This window comes from Anser anser, assembly GCF_964211835.1.
Source record: "Anser anser genome assembly, chromosome: 11".
In the NCBI taxonomy this organism is placed as follows: Eukaryota; Metazoa; Chordata; class Aves; order Anseriformes; family Anatidae; genus Anser; species Anser anser.
The window spans coordinates 14,023,821-14,044,077 of record NC_139732.1 but is presented as its reverse complement, the minus strand read 5'-3'; the positions used below and the strand labels follow the sequence as shown (position 1 = coordinate 14,044,077).

Genomic DNA, 20,257 nt, shown 5'->3' with positions numbered 1-20,257 from the left:
TCACTTTGGCATGGGTCAAAATATTTTTTTCTCACCATCTTCACAATTGCCTTACCCAGATACAGCTTTAGCAAGTTGTTTTTCTTTTCAACTTGGTTACTTCAGAGCAACTGGGTAATGGTGGTCCAGTTAGCATTGGGCAAAATGTGTAGATCAGTGTCATGATGCTATTTTGGAACTAGTAGTGCTGAAATAAAAACATGGAGTGTTTCTTTTTTTAAAAGAGTTTAATAGAATTTCGCTGGCCTTGTATTTTGTTTCTTTGTCCTTCCTGTAATCAAATCTCCAGAGTTTCAGGTTGTATATACCATCCCTTTCTCGTGGATTTTACTAAAATTGATTTTACAATTCATTCATTACAGTTCATTCTTGAATGCTTTTGAGCAGTGACTTTTGGTCAAATATGGCTAGGCTCTGTTTTTCATTCCAAATGGCTATTTTTGAATCTCCCTATGAAAGAGCTCCGAGGTAAATGCTTTTGTTAATGACCTGCTTTCTGGGCTCCACAGACTGTAATATGCACCTGATATTCGATTTTGGTGGAGTGATCTAATGAAGTTCTCAGGCTAATTTTATATGATAAAAATAAAATCCTTTTGTGCAGAGATAAACATGGATAAATTGTCAGATTGATAACCTGTCTCATGTCTGCTGCACTGCTTGAAATGGTCACTGTATGCATGATTTATAAAGACAGCATCACCTTGATGAGTATATGCAGTGTCACTTGGGCAAGATTCATGTCCGTATGGATTTCAGTGGAGGACTCTCATGTTAGGCTGTATAAATATTGTAGCCTCTTGCTGTATTTTCTGTTGTTCAGATTTCCTGTGCTGTGTTGACTGACTTTTGTTACTAAGTTTCTTTTTCTGATATAAATGGAGATATTACTGGAAAAAACAAAACAAAACAAAAATCCAGCTAAGACCCTTGCTGTTGCTAGAGATTAATTAAAAATAGGGCTTTGATTTCAATGAATGAAATTCCATGGAAAAACCCTAATGATCACATTGGTGTGAGGAATAGCTGAATATTTCTCAGCAGCAGATATGGGGAGATATGTGCAGAGCAGTTGTAGGAAAAAAGATCCAATATCAGTCAGATAACTTGAGTTAGACCTGATAAATAGTAGGCCAACTCTCCCAGTTACCTGCCCTAAGCATTAGTATGCTCAGTGACTACTACTGGGTGTACAAGTGTTGTTGTGAATGAAGACTGTAGAAACAGTTCAGCTGTTTGACCTTTTATAGAAACAGACAGCTAAAACCGTGCCCTATGGTCCTCAGTGTGTGCATCTATACCCAGGCTGGCATCACCTTCGTGTGACTTCTGTGGCTACATCGTGGTACCCAGAAATGGTTATGCTGACTGAATGTACACTTAAAACAATGATAAAATAACTTGTTCTTGTGATCCAAATGTACATTAGTCTATATCTCTGTATCTGAAGGTGAACTGTAGCCTGGAGCTTCCATTTGTTAGCAAAGGAGCCACCTCCACTAGTGTTTAATGGGTTGGGACAAGCTCTTATAATGCAGTCGCCTTAGGCCATTGCTTCCCATGCTGCTGCTCCCTCTGCTTGAACATAATCTTAACACCTTTTGCAGCTGGTGACATTACTTATATTTGGATATGTTGAGAGGAAATTTCCTGTATTAAGTGAAAATAAATCTGGACAGGAATCCTAGATAGGGAAAATAACTGTGGAAAAGTTGGATTGTGAAAGCCTCTTTCATTTTTCTTAAGTTGACAGCATAATCTTAAGCTCCAAGAAAAAATGATGACACTGCTAGTAAACATCACAGATAGTCTTATAAAGCAGAATGGGAAACATAAGGCCAGCAATATTGTAATAGAAGAATTCAAGTCTCACACGAGGTAGGTATGTAATGGAAAAATTGATTTCCGCTGCAGTTCTGTTCAATTGTCTTCAGCTTGTTTAAAAAAAAAAAAAAAAAGCTGGTGGCAAAAATGGTGCTGATTGTAGAACATGAAAGAACTTACTTATGCAGCTGGCTAAAACTCACCGTGGTGCAACCTGCCTGGAAAATGCCATTTAAAGACTTGCCCACGTGGAAGGTGTTGCATATCTATGCTTCTTTCTACATGTCAGTTAATTGTTTGTTGAGTTAGGTGTAGGCATGGGACTTCCAAAAGTGTTATTTTTAAACTAATTATTTAGAGTCCTTCATTAAACCAGATCAGAAAACACAATTTTAAAGGCTGAATGTTTCTATTAGACTAGTCATAAAGCAAACTTTTATTCTCTGGCATGAGTCACAATTAACTGTGTTAGTTGCTTCATAATACGTTATCCAAATAGCGTGGTTGCAATAAGCAAGGCTTAATCATGTCTGTCTTCCCGTTTGGTGTCAGTATGTTCTATGCTGTTTTGTCCTTACCACCCCAGCATATAACACTTCCACATACTTGAGGATTTAATTGGAAAGTGGAACTTGTGAGTGCCTGCCATTCTTAAAACTTTAAACATGCAGCTAGACACATGGTAGTTTCATTTTCGTCACCTTTATTTGAATGGATAGGTCTGAGAAATTTGGGCAAAAGCGACTTACCGGTGGCAGGTATCAATTGTCACGAGTGTAACTGTTGTAAAATGTGTCTCATACAGGACTCCAGCATATCGTGCTGGAAGTCATTAGAGGTGTCTGTTTATAGGCTTGTCTAGTAGGCACCATTGCTGAAAGCTAAGAAAACTGCTCACCCTTCTTAACCAGTAGCTGCCTTCTTGGGATGAAAAGTAATTACATGCATCTTGCCATATGAAGCCCAGGACACTTCCCAAGTCATTGTTCAAGTGTGTTCAGGTGCCTGCTGAGGCTTTGAAGTCACCACAAATAACGCCAACCTGAAAATAATCCCTTGAAGCAATATCAGCTCAAACAGGCTGTGCTGTGACTTGTCTCTCATGTTGTGCTCTGAAGGGAAAAAAAAAAAAAAACCTACTGCTTCATGCAGATGCTGCTGTTCTGGTGTCACTGGAATTAAAGCGAATAGATTAGGCTGCGATTTGCATGATTGTTTCTTTTCCAAGTGTTTGGTTGGACTGTGCCCAGCTACCTGTGTGATTTCTTGCTGGGAGGAAGAAAATGTCTGTCAATGCAGTGATTTCAAGTAACCAGTGCCTATAATAGCAATAATTAAACTTTTTATCCAGAATTCCAGATAATGTTGCACTACTTGAGCTGGCCTGACTTGTATTATTGCTCAAAGAAACAAAGATCAACTGTTTAATAGGCAATGAATGTTTGACATTCCCTGTAGTCATTTTATAGTTTATGTATGGAGGAGATATTTCGACTAATATATGTTTTCTTGCACCAAAGTTTTTCTTTTATTAGATACCTTTAGTATAATTTATTTGCACAGATTTTCCATGTCCTTTGTATGCATGTATGTAAATAGATGATTATGCATGGATCTATGTGATGTGTGCTCATGGTTCTATTGTCAGTAATGGCATTGCCCAAATGGGAGATAAAACTACAAAGAAATGAAGCATTAATGTACTGTGCAGTACAAGCAGCCTGTGCATTTGGACCTTTCTTATTCTCTGTGTCTGTCAAAAATGAGAGCATTTGAACTTTGAAAAAGTGGACTTTCTCTCTCTGTAAGTTATTCACCTCCCCCTACATACAGCTTGCCGTAAGCCCACAAATCATTTAAGTTTCTCTTTATCTGGGCTAACAAATGATTGTTTAAAATAAAATCTTGCCAAAACCTACATCTTCATTTGTCATTAAAAACTTTATTCCCCTCGGTGCCATTAGCTTCTGTTGCAGTAGTACAGGTTTTTAAGTGAAGTAGACTTGGGGGAATGAAAAAGCACTTGGGGGTAGAAAAAGCACCAGATCTTGATATAAGAAAGGCAATTTTGTGGGTATTTTTTTTCTCCACTTATACAGTGAGCACTTTGTGTGAATTTACCACCAAAGTCTTTCAGGTGTAAACATGACCTTGTGGCTCTACCCATTTGTGTGCATATGTAGACTAAGGTGAAAACCTGGGGTGAGGGAGGAGGAAGTAGGGGGAGAAAGTCAGGTCTCTATGAATCTAGCTGTAGTTTTAAGTTCTTTAATATTTCCCTCGGAAGTCTGTAAAACTAGCAGAGGGCTGAATGTAAATTCTTTCTAGCTTTGCTTAGGCCGCATCATGGAGATAAACTATGAGCCTGCATGTTCTCTTCTGCTGCAGTAGTGCTGGAGTAAGGGCAACTGTGGCTCTTCCCTCAGTGGAAGCTCACTCGCTGGCTTGAGCGAGTTTGGTGCTAGCCTGCAGGAGCAGTGCTAACGTGCTGTGCCCTGGTAGACCATCCTGCTTTGGTAGCTTATAAAATCAGACCCTGAAAAATAAACTGAGGGCTGAGATATTTATTATACCCCTTCCTTGTTTGGGTGCCTTTGTGCCTTCCTTACCTACAGGTATATAAATTATACTACTTGAATACCACAACTTCTTAGAGCGCCTAATATTAAATAAGGATGGCATAACTCAAATTCCCAGTGGTGTTCTTGACTATGCACAAAAAACCCTTCCACCACTAGCAAAATAGATGCTTTCCTCTGCACTAGAAGAGGTTAAAGTGCCTAATTTTCCCCCAAATATCCCTCAGTGTGATCTGACAGAACAGCCCAGGTGAGTAGCCTCCAGCCTATTTTGGGTTAACAAAAAATTACTTTGAAAAGGCTGTTCCCTGGTCATGTGAGCACATTGAGCATCTGAGTGGGTGGAAAGGAGGACAGGAGGCTAGCTGCAGCAGCAAGGCAGTGATGAGGAGCAGGAGGCAGAGACGAATGGTAACTGACTTTGTGGAACAGTGCAAGTTACCTTCCTAACACACACAGCCCTTCTCTGAGCAGAACAGGTTTGTACGAATGAAATTCTGATGTCAGTTATGTGAAGCATTTGTCAGCAAATTCTCAATACAAACAATTTTTGAACCATATTTTTGCCTACTAAAGTTTTACAAAGCAAAAATGACATGGGATATAAATACTTGTGATGCATGAAACTATTTGTATGAATAAAATTTTATTGATTTGGTCCTATAATTACAAAACTATCTGGAAACAACTGTTTCTTAGCTGTTCGTACACTTGTACGGTGCAGGTTTTGGTGGAATTCTGATCTTGGTTGCAAAATGTAAACTATAGAAGTAACCGAGGCATTCAAGTTTGGCATTACTGTAGAGTTTATGACTTGTTCTAATATGGCCTTCTAACTTAACTGTTGAAATAATTTATTTCAAGTGATTAAAGAACATGTAGACAAGGATACCATATACAGAGTTGGTGTGAAGACTTACAAAAGCAGTAGAAGGTCTGGTATTTGATTCTCACAGGAGACTTCTGCTAGATAAAAATGTCTCCTGTGAAGTATAGAAAACAAATAGCTGAACTACACTACCTGGAATATTTTCGGCTTGTGACATCAAATGTAATTGTTACTGAAATAGTATGAATTGTTTGCAGCGAAGAAAAGAATTATCTTGTTGGACAGGAAGTTGCATTTACTCCTGCTTGTTACTATAAAGGAAAGATGTGATACTCTTGGTGACTATAAAGATTAAACCAGAGATTTATGTTAATGCAAAGGATTAAAAGAATCTTAATAACATGCATAAAGATGCAAATGTTTTCCTGCATTTTATCTGCTTGCAGATGAATCTGCGGTAAGGGAAATACTGAAGGGGGGGAAACACATCCTCTCTCCCTGAATTGCAACATCTGGTTTAATACTGCACTCGCATGGTGACTGAGTATTAGTTGTCTTCACCAATGCTTTTGAATAGTGTGATACTTTCCTCATATTCATAAGTTAGGAGAAAATCGCTGTATGACCAACTTCAAATATGCCTGTTCGTTGTGTGGCTTCATGCTTTGCAGAATTTGATGAAAGATACATATTTCTTAGTGTATTTTTTTTCTTGCTACCTTGTAACTTTCAAAGACTTGCTTTTCTGAATAGTGAAGACCTTAAAATATTGGCTCCACTGTAGAGCTGTCACCTGCATTGAATTCAGTTTCAAACTGTCCTCCCAGTGCAAACACAAGCCACACCAGCATGGAAAATTATCTGCTTTATTTGGGAGCCCTGACGTATAGTATTACACATGTATATACATACACTTCACATGGAGAAATTATAGAAAAATGATTTGAAAAAGGAGGCATTTAAGGTGAAGGTGTAAACATCACTAACCATTTATGTTCTGAGTTTGTTTTCCTGCTCTTCAACCAATTCTTTACTAACAGGAGTGTATATAAACAGAAGCCACCTGGATTTGTTATGCAATTCAGCTGATATGATCATGGAAGTGTCCCAGCTCTCAAATCAATACAAATCTTCAAAAGGTTTTGAGTAGTTGAACATCAAATAATCCATATAGTAAAAGTCATAGCTCCGTTGTCTTTGAGAAGGAGAAAGCTGTGCAAAGTATTGTTGCGTAATTTTAGTGGTAGTTCTTTCTTCATTGGAGTGCCTATCTTTGAACTTAGGGAAAGTCAAATTTTGTGGAGCACCAATTAGGTGCAAGAAGAAGTTTGCATCCTCTTCCATACTTTCAAATTTCCCAACAAAGTCATAGTCGATTAAGCATGGGCTGCAAAGCCTATTGACGTGATCCCAGTGGATATCCATACCCACTGGCCTGTGTACATCCAGGAGATACTGAATGAACTCTTTAAATTTGACACCAGAGCCTGTCCTTAGTGCTTCTTTGGTGGCGTTGACACGATACCTGGAAATGATAGCTTTGCCAAAAACCGGGTGATAGTAATTGTTTGGATGTTCAAACTTGTCCCGAAATGCAGACACCAGCTTTTCAAAAGGTTCACGAATGAAAAGCATCTTTGTGTAAGTGTTGAGCCTGTGATAGATTCCTTTGCGATCAAACCCATCCAGCCTTTTTAAGTAGTTTCCATAGTGCACTGTGTTGTGCTGGATGTCCTTTGTGGAAGCAGCCAGCCCGTTGAGAACCATGAGCACCCGTTTCCAGTTAGAGCAGCCGGCTTTTGGTACTTCGCAGTACAGAACTCTGTATTTATCTTCTACAAATATTCTAGAAACGTGGTAAGGAGTGATTATTCTCCTATTATTACTCTTGTATTTAGAACAAGTTTCCCTCATTATTTGCTTTCTTTCGCTTTGTATCTGATAGAGACTTTTCCACTTGCTGTTACTCCTGTCCTCGGATTTAAGTGTGGGCAAGTTGAGAGTGGAGCTGTTCATGGAAATCAGGATTGGGCTCTTTTTAATTACGAATCTCCTCCTCCGTTTATGGAGCCTGATAGAATTAATTTCCTCACCTTGCTGTTGGTAGTCTTTCTCAAACGTTATGCTGCTTTGCCGTCTGTCTGTGCTCTGAAGCTTAGTGGGCACGTTTTCAGCTGGGTGTAATGAACCGCTCAGCTTTACCGTCACTATTCCATCTGCAGTATTTTTTCTTAATCTTCTATCCCGGTTATTGCTGGAAATGCAGTCCTGATGGAAAAATAGATGAAAGATGTTACTAAATGAGAAACTGTTTGTCACTATTAACAGCTTGTGCAACTTAATGTAGATCTATTCATACAGCTCGGAGTGCATTGCCGAGAGTCCTCGGTGCTGTGCTCACACGCTGGTTAGTGACTTTTCTTGTCTTGCCCTGTGCTTATGTTCAATCCAAAGGTTGAGATGAACCTGAGCTGGTAAAGTGCCGTTCAGATTTGGGTTTTACTATATTTTGTGTGGTGTCTGCACCTAGGTTTTGATAGATTTTTGTCTTAGATATGCTGTCTTAAATACTTCTTGTGGAAATTTCAGTATATTTTGAGGACTTATTTAATTATTCCAGACTGCCTGTTGTCTGTTTTAAAACAGACAGTAAATAAATAAACAGCCAATAAAACACACATCTGTTTTATTTGCTTTGTTCCCCCTCATCCCCCGCTCTTTCTTTAGGCTCTCTTTGCACCGAGGGCTGTTGTGCACAGAGTAAAGCCTTCCGGGGCTGATGGTAGGGAGGGAGGGTAATGGTGCATGTGGTGTGAGGATGTGCAGGGAACAAGAGTAGGAAGAAGGAAGCAAAAAGGACTGCAGTGAGAAGATGGAGGCTTTGTGGAGAGGCAGAGGACTTGGTGAAAACAGCATGGATAGGGAACCCAAAGGGAGACGAGTGAGATGAGTTTGGGACCAGAGCAATTAAGACTTGATGAGCAGCAAGGAGGAGTCAGAATGAAGCTGTGAGTGGGAGTAGGGGAGTGAAAGCAGTAAGCAATGTGGGTCTATGGTACGAGCTTTCAGGAACCTGGTCTCTTTCATCAGGCGGATCTCCCTGGTTAATACTATTTTTGGCACACAGCCCGCATATGTTCCATCACTTCCTGCTCCTCAAAGCAGCTGAACTAAATCCCTGTCTACAAGTCTGTGCCTCTGCGACTGAAGTTAGGTCCTGGACACTGTAACTCCTTGTCATCCCTGTTTTGAGGAGTCATCTGGGAGCTGAATGGCACATGAAACCCCAGGGAATATTTCAAAAGAGGATGCAGATATAGCTGTGGAATGTATATTGCTTATCTAAAACACTTAATGTTTATTTAGATGTCTTATAAATTGTAAACTTCAGATTTTTTCAGTCTACTTGCTCCATAATAGTGTGTAAGTGGCTTCAAAAATAAGATATTGGAGGAATTGTAAAGTGTACACATCAGTATTAAACAAAACTCACAGAGTACCATGCAAATTTTTGTAGCAGAACTTTGGCTTCTAAACTGTTTTGCTGGCTGTTCAGGTAGAGGTGGTGTGTGATGTGCTGGCTGGGAAACCAACTGACAATTTGTTACACGAGGCCCTATTCAGCTGTCAAGAGTGATTGTTCTACTCTGCTCTTATCTTCAGAGGTTGCTTTCAGTAGTCAAATGTGTATTAAGGTTTTTGTCTAGGTAAAACAGAAGGGGTGACACAGTATTTCTATCTGTTACCCTATGCATAGGGGCAGAAACTTGATCTTATTTACTCATGGTGTGGCGTGTATTTCAAGGTTATCAAATTCAGTCTTCCTAGATATTCACAGCACTGGTGATGATAACCTACACGTTTTGTGAAACACAAATGCCATGATTTGAAAGTCTTCTGTCAATGTAACTCTTCATCCAGAAGGTCAGGCTGGAGCTGTAGAGATGGAGCGGTCAGCCACTGACACTGATTTCACTAGCTGGCAGCTGTGTAGTTGTTCCTTAGCACACTTTGCACTTGGGCTTGAAATCGTGAGTGGCTGAGGTGGGCTCTCACTGCTGCTGTCAGTGTGCTAGCAGCCACTAGATGGAGGAATTTCACCAGGATTTTTCTTTAGCCTATTTTGAAGTGTCTCTCAAGACACTCTGCTCCGTGTGATTTCACACAATATTAATATGCAAAGTTTACAGTATCTGTTAGCAATATCCAGTCTAGGGAAAAAAACTAATAAAACTAAGGTTGTGTAGCTTATAAAATTCATGTTTTAAAAGGCAAATTTCTACTTCATGACAAAGCTTTGATGCATCATTCCATTTCAGTGCTTCATCTCTAGTCTAGTGGTGTTATCTGAGCCATCTCTATCCTTACTCTGTACTCGAATATGGATGCAATTTTCCTTATATACTTGTGGAAACTTACTTTTTTAGGTTGCTGGAATCCCATGTTATATTTTATCCCTAAAAAAAGAAAGAAATTACAGTCATTACTTAAAAATACAAACAATTTAAATTTTCTTGACTAATATCAGTGTGTATCATCTCAGTTACTAAAAGAAGAACAGAAATAAGTTATTGTTAGTACAATGATACAGACCAATGATGAATTGAAATTAATGTGTAGCTCATAGCAACAACGCTCCTTTGAAGGACTTTTTATAGATGTCAAAGCAATTGTGAAAGGTATTAAATGTCATTATTTTTTATTTTTCCCTTTTACAGATGGGGAAACTGAGATGGAAGAAAAGTGATTGCTTAACCTCAGCTAACAGAAGAACAAGAAACTCCGGATCACAGGTTAGAGCTCTGAATAAATGTTGTTCTTTGTGTACATTTTAAAATTTCCCAAACTTTGGACAGTACGACTTAATCATAATAATAGCTTGCATTGAGTACTATCCTTTGCTGTAAAACCAAAGCAATGCACTATGGAGTTATGTGTAAGTAAGGAAATGTTTGTAGAGTTTAGAGGAAAAACACACATTATATTTTGCCAAATCTTCTGGCTTCTACAGTTGAGCCTACTTGAAAATATAATGATAAAGATGCGAAAATCCTAGAAGGCAGCTCTAGGAGATGTGTATGATCTTTGCTGTTCCTAATCTCTGTTAAGTGTAATAATAGGAAACACTTCTTAATTATTTCAGGGCATTTCAACGTGGAACACTGCTAGCATTGTTGTCAGTTGCTTCAGTTTAATAAATCTGCATTACAAATCCACAACATTTTGACAAGGACAATTACAGTGCTTTGTAACACCTTCCACTGTAAGTGGAAACATCACTGGAATAGTTCAGTCCAGATTAATTTTCATGGTACTATGAAAAATTTTGTGAAGAACTAGGTATGCACAGTGTTTCAATTTTAGTTTATCGCAGTTAAAGTAGTTAGTCCAACTTACATGATTAATCATGTTTTTTATCAGAACTACAAACCGTTGTTAATAGTAGAGTCTGAGTCAGATTGCTAAGGCTATTTCTATGCTGTTAGAGCTCATCTAGCAGTGTTCATCACTCTTTTGGCTCATGCTTGAGCTTTAATTCCATTACAGCAATTTGTTAGCAATAAACTCAAGGTGGATGGGAGAATATTGCAATTCTGTGACTATTAAAAGCAAGGGGCATATTATTATTTTTACTTCACCAGAAGTAGGTTCCAGACATTTACTGGAGTCTTAAGCTGCCTTCTAGCTCCTTTGCACAAGCATTTAGCTGGAAAATAAAGTAAGGAGGTATATTCTAAGGAGAAACGGAGCTAGTCTATCGTGTTCTTGTCTGGGTTATAGAAGTTTAAAACTGGATGCCTTGCACTAGGCTTTACAGATGTTAATGAGCAAGTATGAGAGCTGTTTTTTCCTATGATTGTTTCTGTAGCGTTGTTTCATAAAGGTAGCTTGCTTTAGAGACATAGTTTGCACTCATACTCTGTGCTTTGAAAAATTAAAAATAAATGCTGGTAGGTTATGAGTAACTGTTTAAAAATGATTCTTTGCTTATTGGTGTTAACACATAATCAGAACAACAATTCATGTTCAATGTAAATGTTTGGTGAAGCACTTGCCAATCTCTTCAATGTTTTCTGAATTTGTGACTTCTAAGAGTTGGCTTCTTTTAGCTGTCTTTCTCATGATACAGTCTGTCACTTCAGATTTAAAGCTACACGGGGAAAAAACCCTCAAGTATGGAGAATTCAGGGAAATTATATTGCACAGATCTACTCTGCTAATCAAATCTAAACTTAACGTTACACTGCATCATTGCATTTTGGCAATAATATCTGAGAGCTGGTAAGATACATGGAGAGTAATTTCTCTTTGCCTTAAATAACCCACGGGTGTCTGTGTCCAGGTAAAGTTAGTGATCATTAACTGTTTGGTGCTGGACACGACAGTGACCAACATCTCACTATGCTCAGACAGAATAGTGAAGAGATGCAATCATTCTATCAATTGTACATCGTTTATGTCAGTTTTCATGGTGTTTTTTCTCTTCCCCTTGTGCAACCATGAATTTCCAGACCTGAGCTTGGCCTATGTTATACGACTGCTTTTGTTGTCTTCATGAAATATGAGCCTTATGCTTCATCCAGTCCTACCATATAGTCAGTCCCATTGTGAGTTTTTCTTTTTTTTTGAATGCTACTAGCAACACAATAAAAGGGCCTTCATCTTCCCTGTGTAATATTATATAGCTTTGCCTCTCTGCCTTCTCCTCTGTCTTTGTTTCAAGACCTAATTTTGGTTTGCCTCTGGTGTTTTCCTCTGTTCTGAGACTGCACTACTGCTGAAATATTTTTTTTAATAAAAATGATAACTTCAAGTCTGCATCTGACTCTTTCCCTTTAGTGGACTTTCGTGAGCAGTGTATACTTGTTTGCTTCATCCTAGCTGATTTGTGAAATACATATACTCTGGAAGGGCTGTTAATATCACTGCATGAACATCTGTGTCAAGTGTCCTATTCTCATGCACTTCAGTTTTATGTGCTTATTCAGAGAAGACAACACATACTTAACCACAGAATCAGTAGTGGATTAGTACTGAGAATTCTGATTAGCATGAAAAATCTTTAGTTTCAAAAGGATTTTCTCCAAAATATTGTCCAGATCATTTTAAAATTCCAAAAAGGAAAAAAGATGAACTGTTAGCTTGTGCTAGTATACATGAACTTAACATTTCTTATCCTAACTTATTCCATTGTCTAATTGTTTGCGTATTTTAATTAAATTACTCATTGAAGTGGAAAAATACAGTTGCTGCTTCTGTGAACTATTTGTTTTTACATATATTAAAACTACAGTGTTCATGCTTAGAATGCTTTTTAAACTAAAACTGTTAGAAAATGTTTTTATATTGAAATTGAGGCCTAATCAATAGAAAAAACTATATATGGTGTGTATCTGTTTTGTTTACTATGAGTGTTTCCTTTTTATGTGTAAAAAACATTGTTTTAAAGAAAAACCACAGAAACCAACAAAGCACCTTTAAAGTCCCAATCTAAGCTACATACGCAGTACCGCATTTTAATAGGGGGAAATTGATGAGGCAAGGTACTGAAGGCTTAGCAAAATGGTAGGACATCTTCAGCTGTGTATCAAGAAAGAAGTGAATCCATACAGTAAATCTATATAATCTAACATCTCTGAGTCCTCAGTAAAGCTGCAAGTATGCAGTGTCATTTCCCACAGATAAGTCAACTTTTACAGTGATGTTTTGGTTAACTGACGCAGTGCTGAGCCATTGTCATAGCTAGATGCTTAGTGACAGGACAGGCACCTCTGTTTTACAGAGAATTGCAAAGTCATGTGTTTCCAAGACACTGTAGTGTCTAACTTCAGCTCATGTCTAATGTTACACTGATTGTTGCAATGTTAAAGATGATGCAAACAAACCTTACTGTATTCTCTGTCAGTGGCAAGGTGCGTGCAGGGAGACATAGAGCCTCCTGATAGCTGACCAAAGAATGTATTTGTCACTCTTCAGGTGAAGGCAATCAAACCAGGTCTCCATAGCATCTTTACTCCTGTATCACCTTTCTGTATCTGGTGGCAGAATAATTATATACATGACAAGAATGATCCAATTTCTGTATGAATTGGAAGAGTGAATTACTGGGGAGCTTGCTTGGAACGCACCTTTTTCTTTGGGGGTGTGGAAGGGTTAAATGTTACTGTACCATAATTTTATTCTGACGGCCATTGCTAAGGTGTGTACCACTTAGTGATTTTTACTTCTACACGTTGTGATGTAGAGTTGTTACCATTCTAGCTTTTTACACAGAAGATGCAATTATTGACTTCTCTCCAGTGCCCAATGACATCTTTTTGTTAATGTTTACAGCACTCCCTTTTGTACTTTTCCTGCTCTGACTGTTCATGCTTCTGTTCCTCCCAATAACTTTTGTCCCTTTACCTTTCTTTCCCTATATAAAGAGTTGTCAGTGTCTGCTCTGCCTGTGATCCAGCCTTTTGGAGAGCATAACAAAAGGCGAAGCTTGTAATCATTACAAAACACAGAATGTCTGTGTTTGACTAACTCCATTTTAATTGATACTGCTTACTCATGTTCTATTGCTTTACTATTGTCCTTGCCAGCAAAGTCGATGGTGAAAAATCTTTTCTTACGGGGAAAAATTAGGTGGGATATTCCATGCTCTTCAGATGTACGCAAATTAACAGCAACATCTGACAAGATTGGATTTTGTCTAATAAAAGATAAACTGCATAAAGGTGTTATGGAAAATAAATCTGTTTCTTTTCTTAATGCATTAAATAAAAACTGTTCATTTGCTATGCATCCTGTTAAACCTTTTTCTGTTCTTATGCCTCTGATTCTGGTATGCAAAGTCAACCTCTCATTATTCTTAGTGGCAGAGAACCTGATCTTAAGTCCGTCTTACTGACTTAAAGAAGCTGCAAACTTCTTAAAATGTTTGGTGGTGATTTCCTTTGCTCAGGAAGGGATGGATAGAATGTTTCTCTGACCATTTCCCAGTCTCCAAAGGAGCCAGCCCTTGAGAGCTCTAAGCAGTTAAGTATAACTGGTGGAATAAAGAGCTTCTTTCTTGTTTGGGAAGGGATAAGAAGTTTGCCAAGCTACTAAGTTAATTTTTTACCTTTTTGTTTAATAAGCCTTCATTCATATGCAGGTTCCTTTGTAAATCAGAAAACTTGTTTTTCCCAAGTTCTTTGCTTTTTGATTCAAAACAAATCCCATTGTTGTCACGCATACTATTTTTAATAGCTGAAATGCAATCAATGTATTTTAGAAACTTTGAACTCTGACAAGTGACTTATTCTTAAGCAGTTGTGGCATAGTGGGATACATCAAAAATAAAAGAAACCATCTTCTCCCTCGTTTTCCACTTCCCTAAGTGCACAAACTGAGTTGTTTCATATTGATCTTGTGCTTCTTATTGATCAGAGTCAGATTCAGAGAGGTAGGCATTGAATCTAAGTAAAACAGTTGCTTCATATTTCTAAACCAGGCAAACTTGCAGTTTTTCCATCCCATAGGCAGCAGGCAACACGGTACCATGCTGCACTTGCATCATGGTTTATGTGTGGCAGTAGAAACCTGTGTGCATTTCAGTTGATTAAAGCACAATTACTCTGGCTTTTTGTGACTGAAATGCCTTTCCATCTTAATGATGTTAGGGAGTCTCAGGACAGAAGTACTGTATGTGGGGAAAGCAATGCAATTCTGAAGGGCATACCCTGCAAATAATTAAGTGTTAGGTTCATCCATCAGTTTGAACAAGAAAAAATTACAAATGGGCAAACCAAAGAAGAGATCAGTACACACATTAAATGACTTCTAATGTTTGTCACTTGAGGACTTTAATACTGTCAAGAAACTTGGTATTCCCAGCTCATTTGTGGTAGCAGTAACCTATCCTGTACATCAGAATCGAGCGAAACAGCGCAGTCATCGTTCTGAAGTGCAGTGCTTGCTGACTTGCGGCTTCTACCACCCTGTCATTGCTTCCCTCTTGATTTCCTGATTAGCTTGCTTCTAGCCAGTACTCTTGCCTCTTGACTTTTTTCTGACATGGGCCATCCTTTGTACACAGCATTCTATGCTTTTTTTTCCTAGTAAATGATTCTTGGAGTAAACGATCATTGCATGGGGCTGATACCCATCCCTTCTAAATGTGGCCACCATCTTCATAATGTTTTTATCTATACAGTGCTTTCCAGAGACCTGGACGAGATACCCAGCCTATCTGCCTGTTATTGTGCTTTCCTCTCATAAAGCTTTTTTACCGCTTGTCCAAGTTGCCCTTTGTCTGTTTTGCTGAATGTATTTTTGAATTAAGTACACTGGTAAGAAATCCTATGTCATTAAGTTTGTTTTCGTTGCTAGCTGAGTGGTTCTTGCTTGGTGTTTTTTTCCTTATTTTTTTTTTTGAAGCTATGCTGTTAGTCTTGTCCATAAGGTTATTCATTTGCATTCAGACTTTTAATGAGGCTTTCACCCACCTACTACTCCATTGCCGAGTTCATAAGTTGTTTGAGCAGAAGACTGTTATATTGCTCAAAAAGTTATCAGGATTTTCCAGTTCCGTCTTCCAGAAGAACAATAGAACATACATGTAAGCCCTTACCGAGAGACATACTACTGTTTTTTCATAATATTCTTATGTTCTAAAATGCCCTGTTTCCATCTCCTTGGCTACCAGCTATGTAACTTGCACTTGGTCTGTTTCTTGGATAGCTACTAAAGCAAAGGAAAATGCATAGTACCTTTACATTAATTTGAATGAATACAAGAAGCAGTTCCTTATAAACTTATTATGAGGAAGGTAATGCTACTTGTTTATTTTTTTGCTCTTTACATACAATTATTAGCAAGTGAAATTTTCTGACTTAATTTGTATTTGATAAGAATTTTACAAAGAAAGAAGGAAAGCCAAACCTGTGCTATTGCATTCCTTATTTTCCTATGGATTTATCCCTGGGAATATTGTTAATTATAATCAGTAGCTTTCAGGCATTGTCAGCAGTTAGTTGCTATATCTACTTAATACCTTTCAGTTATTCTCCATTCTCATTTTTAATACTTGCATAACAATAGCCTTCGTAGTATGACTGACAAGGACATTACGCTTTTTTCAGTTTTTTTAAAAAGTAAAAAACTAAGGTTTAAAATGCAGCAGTGTATTTACATGTAGTAGCCTGTAGAGACTGTTCAGGTAACTGCAGGAGTTTCGGTGAATCCCAGGCAAGCACTGTATGTAACTTGTGACTGTAGTGGAGAAAGGAGTGAGTTGATCAGAACAGCTCACATAGAACCCCACAAATGTTCCAAGAAATTGTGCAAAAGTTTCAGTGGCCTTCCTAGTGGAGGGAAGAAGGGAAGATGAGTACAATTCTGGACCGCTTTCATGTCACTATGGAGAGATGTCTCTTTGGGGGAGGGAGAGTGCAAATGGGAAGAAAAGGCTGCAGGCAAAACTTGAAAGGCAGATCTATGCAGACATGCCTCTGAGTGACTAAGCTCATTGATCTGATAGATTGACCATGGATCAAATACCACAGATGTGTGTCCAAATGCTGTACAGTGTTGTGTTGCGATCAATTAGCTGGAACTGATACTGTTTCTTTCTGCTTTTCTAATGCTTAATTACTGACAAGTCTTCCTGGTATGTGACCAATATGTACTATCAAAAAAGAAGGTTAACATCTGTGACTTAACTGCAAAGTATGGTGCAAGATGGGTGTTATTTGGGCAGACCTTGATTTGTGATGTGAGGAACAAGCAGATAATAGTTCCTGGGGAGCTGAGTATGAGGGGTTGAGGTCTTTGCCAGGACTTTTATTCCTGACTAATGTGCATCTGAAAAGTAGTAGCGTTGGTCACTTCTTATTGGCATTGAGTGGAGGAGTCCTACCACTTCTCATTGTGGAGGATTTCCTTTCCCTTGTGAAGGAGCTCACTTGCACTTAATCTCTGTACAGCCTTTTATAACTCATTGGTAGAAGAATGCTTGCATAAGAATTTGCTTGGATTAATTTTTGTACCAGTAAGAAAGAGGAAGAAATGGTGTTGTTCAGAAACAAAGTTCTGACAACTTCCAGTATCCGTGTAAAACATGGGAGTTCATATGTATTCATGACATGCTTCATGTGGCTAGTGTGAAGTTCATCTTCCAAAATGGTACGCTTTCTGCCTGCACAAGGGGTTGTAATCACCCTCCACCTAGACTGACTGTTCTACTGCAGGCACTGTGCTGAGGGGTTTCTTTAGCAGCATGTTTCACCAGAAGTGTGTTATGTGGCAGTAGCTCACTTTTACATGCTTGAAAATAATAACAGTGCATTTCCAAGAAATCAGAAATGCATGCTCTAAGGTACCTGTAAGAAGTGTACTTACAACAGAGGAGTGAGAACAGATTAGAGGCCTCTGGGTGGAATAGTTTTAATACAGTGAAGCCTCCAGATGCTCTAATGTTGTTTCAAGGAATTTAAGAAATTAAGGATGACCGAGCTGAAGCACAAATTAAGTGAACTGTTCTCAAGTCAAATTAATAAAGAAACAATCAACAATGCTGATGTGTCAAAGACCTTGGAGGATTTCAAGGTTATAGTGCCAGATAGCATAAAACTCCATCAAAACTCAGATGCAAAGAGTGGTGCCTATTCCTGACAAAACAATCCCAGCAGGTCTAAGAGGCAGTCAGATATTGTTATTGTCTCTGGGGGCCACTAGGCATATCAGCAGGCACTTCTCCATCAGTAAAGTGGCAGTTTGGTTTTCATGTTTTCTACTTGGCTATGTAAATGTCAATGAAAACTGGTAGTTAGACACCTGGGAAGCAGAACCTCACGTCTGGACAATTTGTCAAATGTCTCCTTACCTTAGTGTAAGGGACAGCGCTTGAGGACAGGAGGGATTTTTAAAGGACAAGAGTTTTCTAGATGTGGTGAATGGGATGGGATCCTGAGTATTAATTCTGCTGCCTGAGAAATCTCCAACTTATTAACCCTAGGCAACCCTAGACGAAGCAATTTATAGTTACTTGAGGAAAGGGTACTAAACGGGGAGACACTGAAAAGATTCAGACTTTCCCAGTAAGACTTGAAACAAACTCAGGATAGAAATGGGAAAAACACCCCACAAATGCTTGCTATCAGACAAGGAATGGTGAGTCTCTCAGTAGGTCTAAACTCTTTTGTGCTAGGCTATGGTAAATATGGGCATGTGCTGCTGAGGTTTTCTTAATGCTTCATGTGGCCTGCTTGAGTTTGACAGGTTCATGTGCTTACAGAACACGTGGCGTGAGCTTAATGGAGCATTGTATCCTATGACCCTCTGGACCCGTGTAAGCCAATTCAGCAAGAGTAGGGCTTAGAGGATGATCGCTCTGCCAACCACTGCTTACAACTCTTACCAATAGGAACTGGTTATCTCATGGTCCATCCATAGCTGGGCCTCCCTCCTGTGCGGATAGCTTTGGTGCCTCTTTCCCCACACACTTCCCAGCGTACCTCCACATCTCCATTTTGGCATCTCACGTGTGACTACAAACTCTTTGGATGGGATGCACAAGGAGCTGCTGCTAAAGGAGAAAAACTTTCCCTATCCACATGTTTTTTCCTGTTAGCTTCACTAGTCACTGCCTCTGCCAGGTCACTGCACTTGCCTTCCTCTCTCCAGCTGACAGAAATAAAAGGGAAGATGCAGCAGTGGTGTGGCAGTATACCCCCAGGTACATGGGTGAGAGAGAGCCTTCTGCGGGGACTGGCAATTGTTCTTTTTATCTCCACACCTGGGTGAGCAACATTTGTCTTTAAAAGGGGTCACAGCTACTATAGCAGGGAGAAAAAAAGGAAGGCATTCTCCATTTGGTCAATCTTCCCATCTCCTGTAGGTGCCATTTCTGCCTGTTCAGCCCGCTGCCTGGGCTGCAGGAACCAGGAGGGCTTTAATATACTTGCCTTTCTTTGGCAGTCTCTTAACCATCTGTCGTGCCTAATTTTTCTAGCATCTAGAATGGTACATTAGTCCAGGAAGGGGCCATATGAACTGAGAGGTGGATGGGGGGGGATAAAATATTTTTACTTCAGTGGCTGAGTTCCTACAGCTTTATTAATTATTGTTCAGAAATGGAATATTAAAAACAAAAAACAAAACTCTGAACTCCACTATCACAAGATACGCTGCTCTCATCAGAATTGGAAGTGTAAGTTTAAAAAATATTTGTTAGTGCTAGAGTAGTAATGCGTTATTAATTTTGTGGGTGACGGTAAACTGGTCTCCTAATCTTTTTACTCATGCTGTGTCTTCTCAGAGTACTTTCCCTTCCAAAACGGTTGGGAAGTTTGTGCTGCTCCACTGAATCCAAATCTTTTGGAAAATTACAATTTTCAAAAATCAAGTTTTTTCATGTTAAATTGTTAAAAAAAAAAAAAAAATTACTAAAATTGTCAGTTGCCTTTTAGTTTTAATGGGAATCTCACTTTAGGAAGACAAACATGCCTTAAAAATATTCAGAATCGAGTGTTGGTCATCTTTCTCATTTCTTTGTATCTCTTCCTCAAGAATAACTAAACCAGCAAGATGATTTATGGAAAAGAGCATTGCTGTTTCACACACTCACTGTTTTCCAACCTTTTCTCCTCCCTTAGAAAGGGACAGCATTTTCATAACTGTTGTGATGCCCTGTAGGGAAGCTTTAATTATCTAAAAAGCAAAGGTGTCAAAAACTATATAACATAGACTAAATCAGAACGAGATAATATTTTGAATCACCATTTACAATGAATTTAAATGTCTCTTTCTTGATGCAAATCTAGCTTTGCCTTAAACTAAGCCCTTTTAGCAGTAATTATCTTTATGCTTTTCATGCAATCTTAGATTCGCTTCTGTCTTTACCATTGTTCTAAACCTTCTTTTCAGCTGAAATGAGCTGAAAGTGGTACACCTCTTTTGGTTTCAGGTAACTTGAAGTTCTGCTCTACAGGACAAAGATTCCATTAACTTGGAGAAAATGTATCGCTTTGAATACCTTCACATAACTGCTTGCACA

The 20,257-nt window shown here is 38.7% G+C and overlaps 2 protein-coding genes across 19 annotated transcripts in view; one reads left to right on the top strand and one right to left on the bottom strand.

Annotated features, from left to right (window-relative positions):
- Nucleotides 1–20,257, top strand: part of LOC310879852 (uncharacterized protein) — a 216,968-nt gene that overhangs the window by 23,665 nt on the left and 173,046 nt on the right. For 13 of the 15 annotated variants that reach the window (XR_014571168.1, XR_014571169.1, XR_014571170.1 and 10 more), the window contains exon 3: nucleotides 9,951–10,025. Coding sequence is in view for 4 of the 15 variants with exons in the window: in XM_083794796.1 (XP_083650922.1) it covers nucleotides 9,951–10,025 (75 nt within the window). In the remaining 11 variants the exon portion in view is untranslated. The other 2 variants (XR_014571177.1, XR_014571178.1) reach the window with 2 other exon arrangements.
- Nucleotides 5,033–20,257, bottom strand: part of CHST8 (carbohydrate sulfotransferase 8) — a 131,524-nt gene continuing 116,299 nt past the window's right edge. For all 4 annotated transcript variants that reach the window (XM_083794731.1, XM_083794730.1, XM_083794732.1 and 1 more), the window contains 2 exons: nucleotides 9,652–9,689; nucleotides 5,033–7,500 (listed from right to left, as the gene is read on the bottom strand). In XM_083794731.1, coding sequence (XP_083650857.1) covers nucleotides 6,352–7,500; nucleotides 9,652–9,675 — 1,173 coding nt within the window. In that variant the 5' untranslated portion in view covers nucleotides 9,676–9,689 and the 3' untranslated portion in view covers nucleotides 5,033–6,351. The remainder of the gene's footprint in view (nucleotides 7,501–9,651; nucleotides 9,690–20,257) is intronic.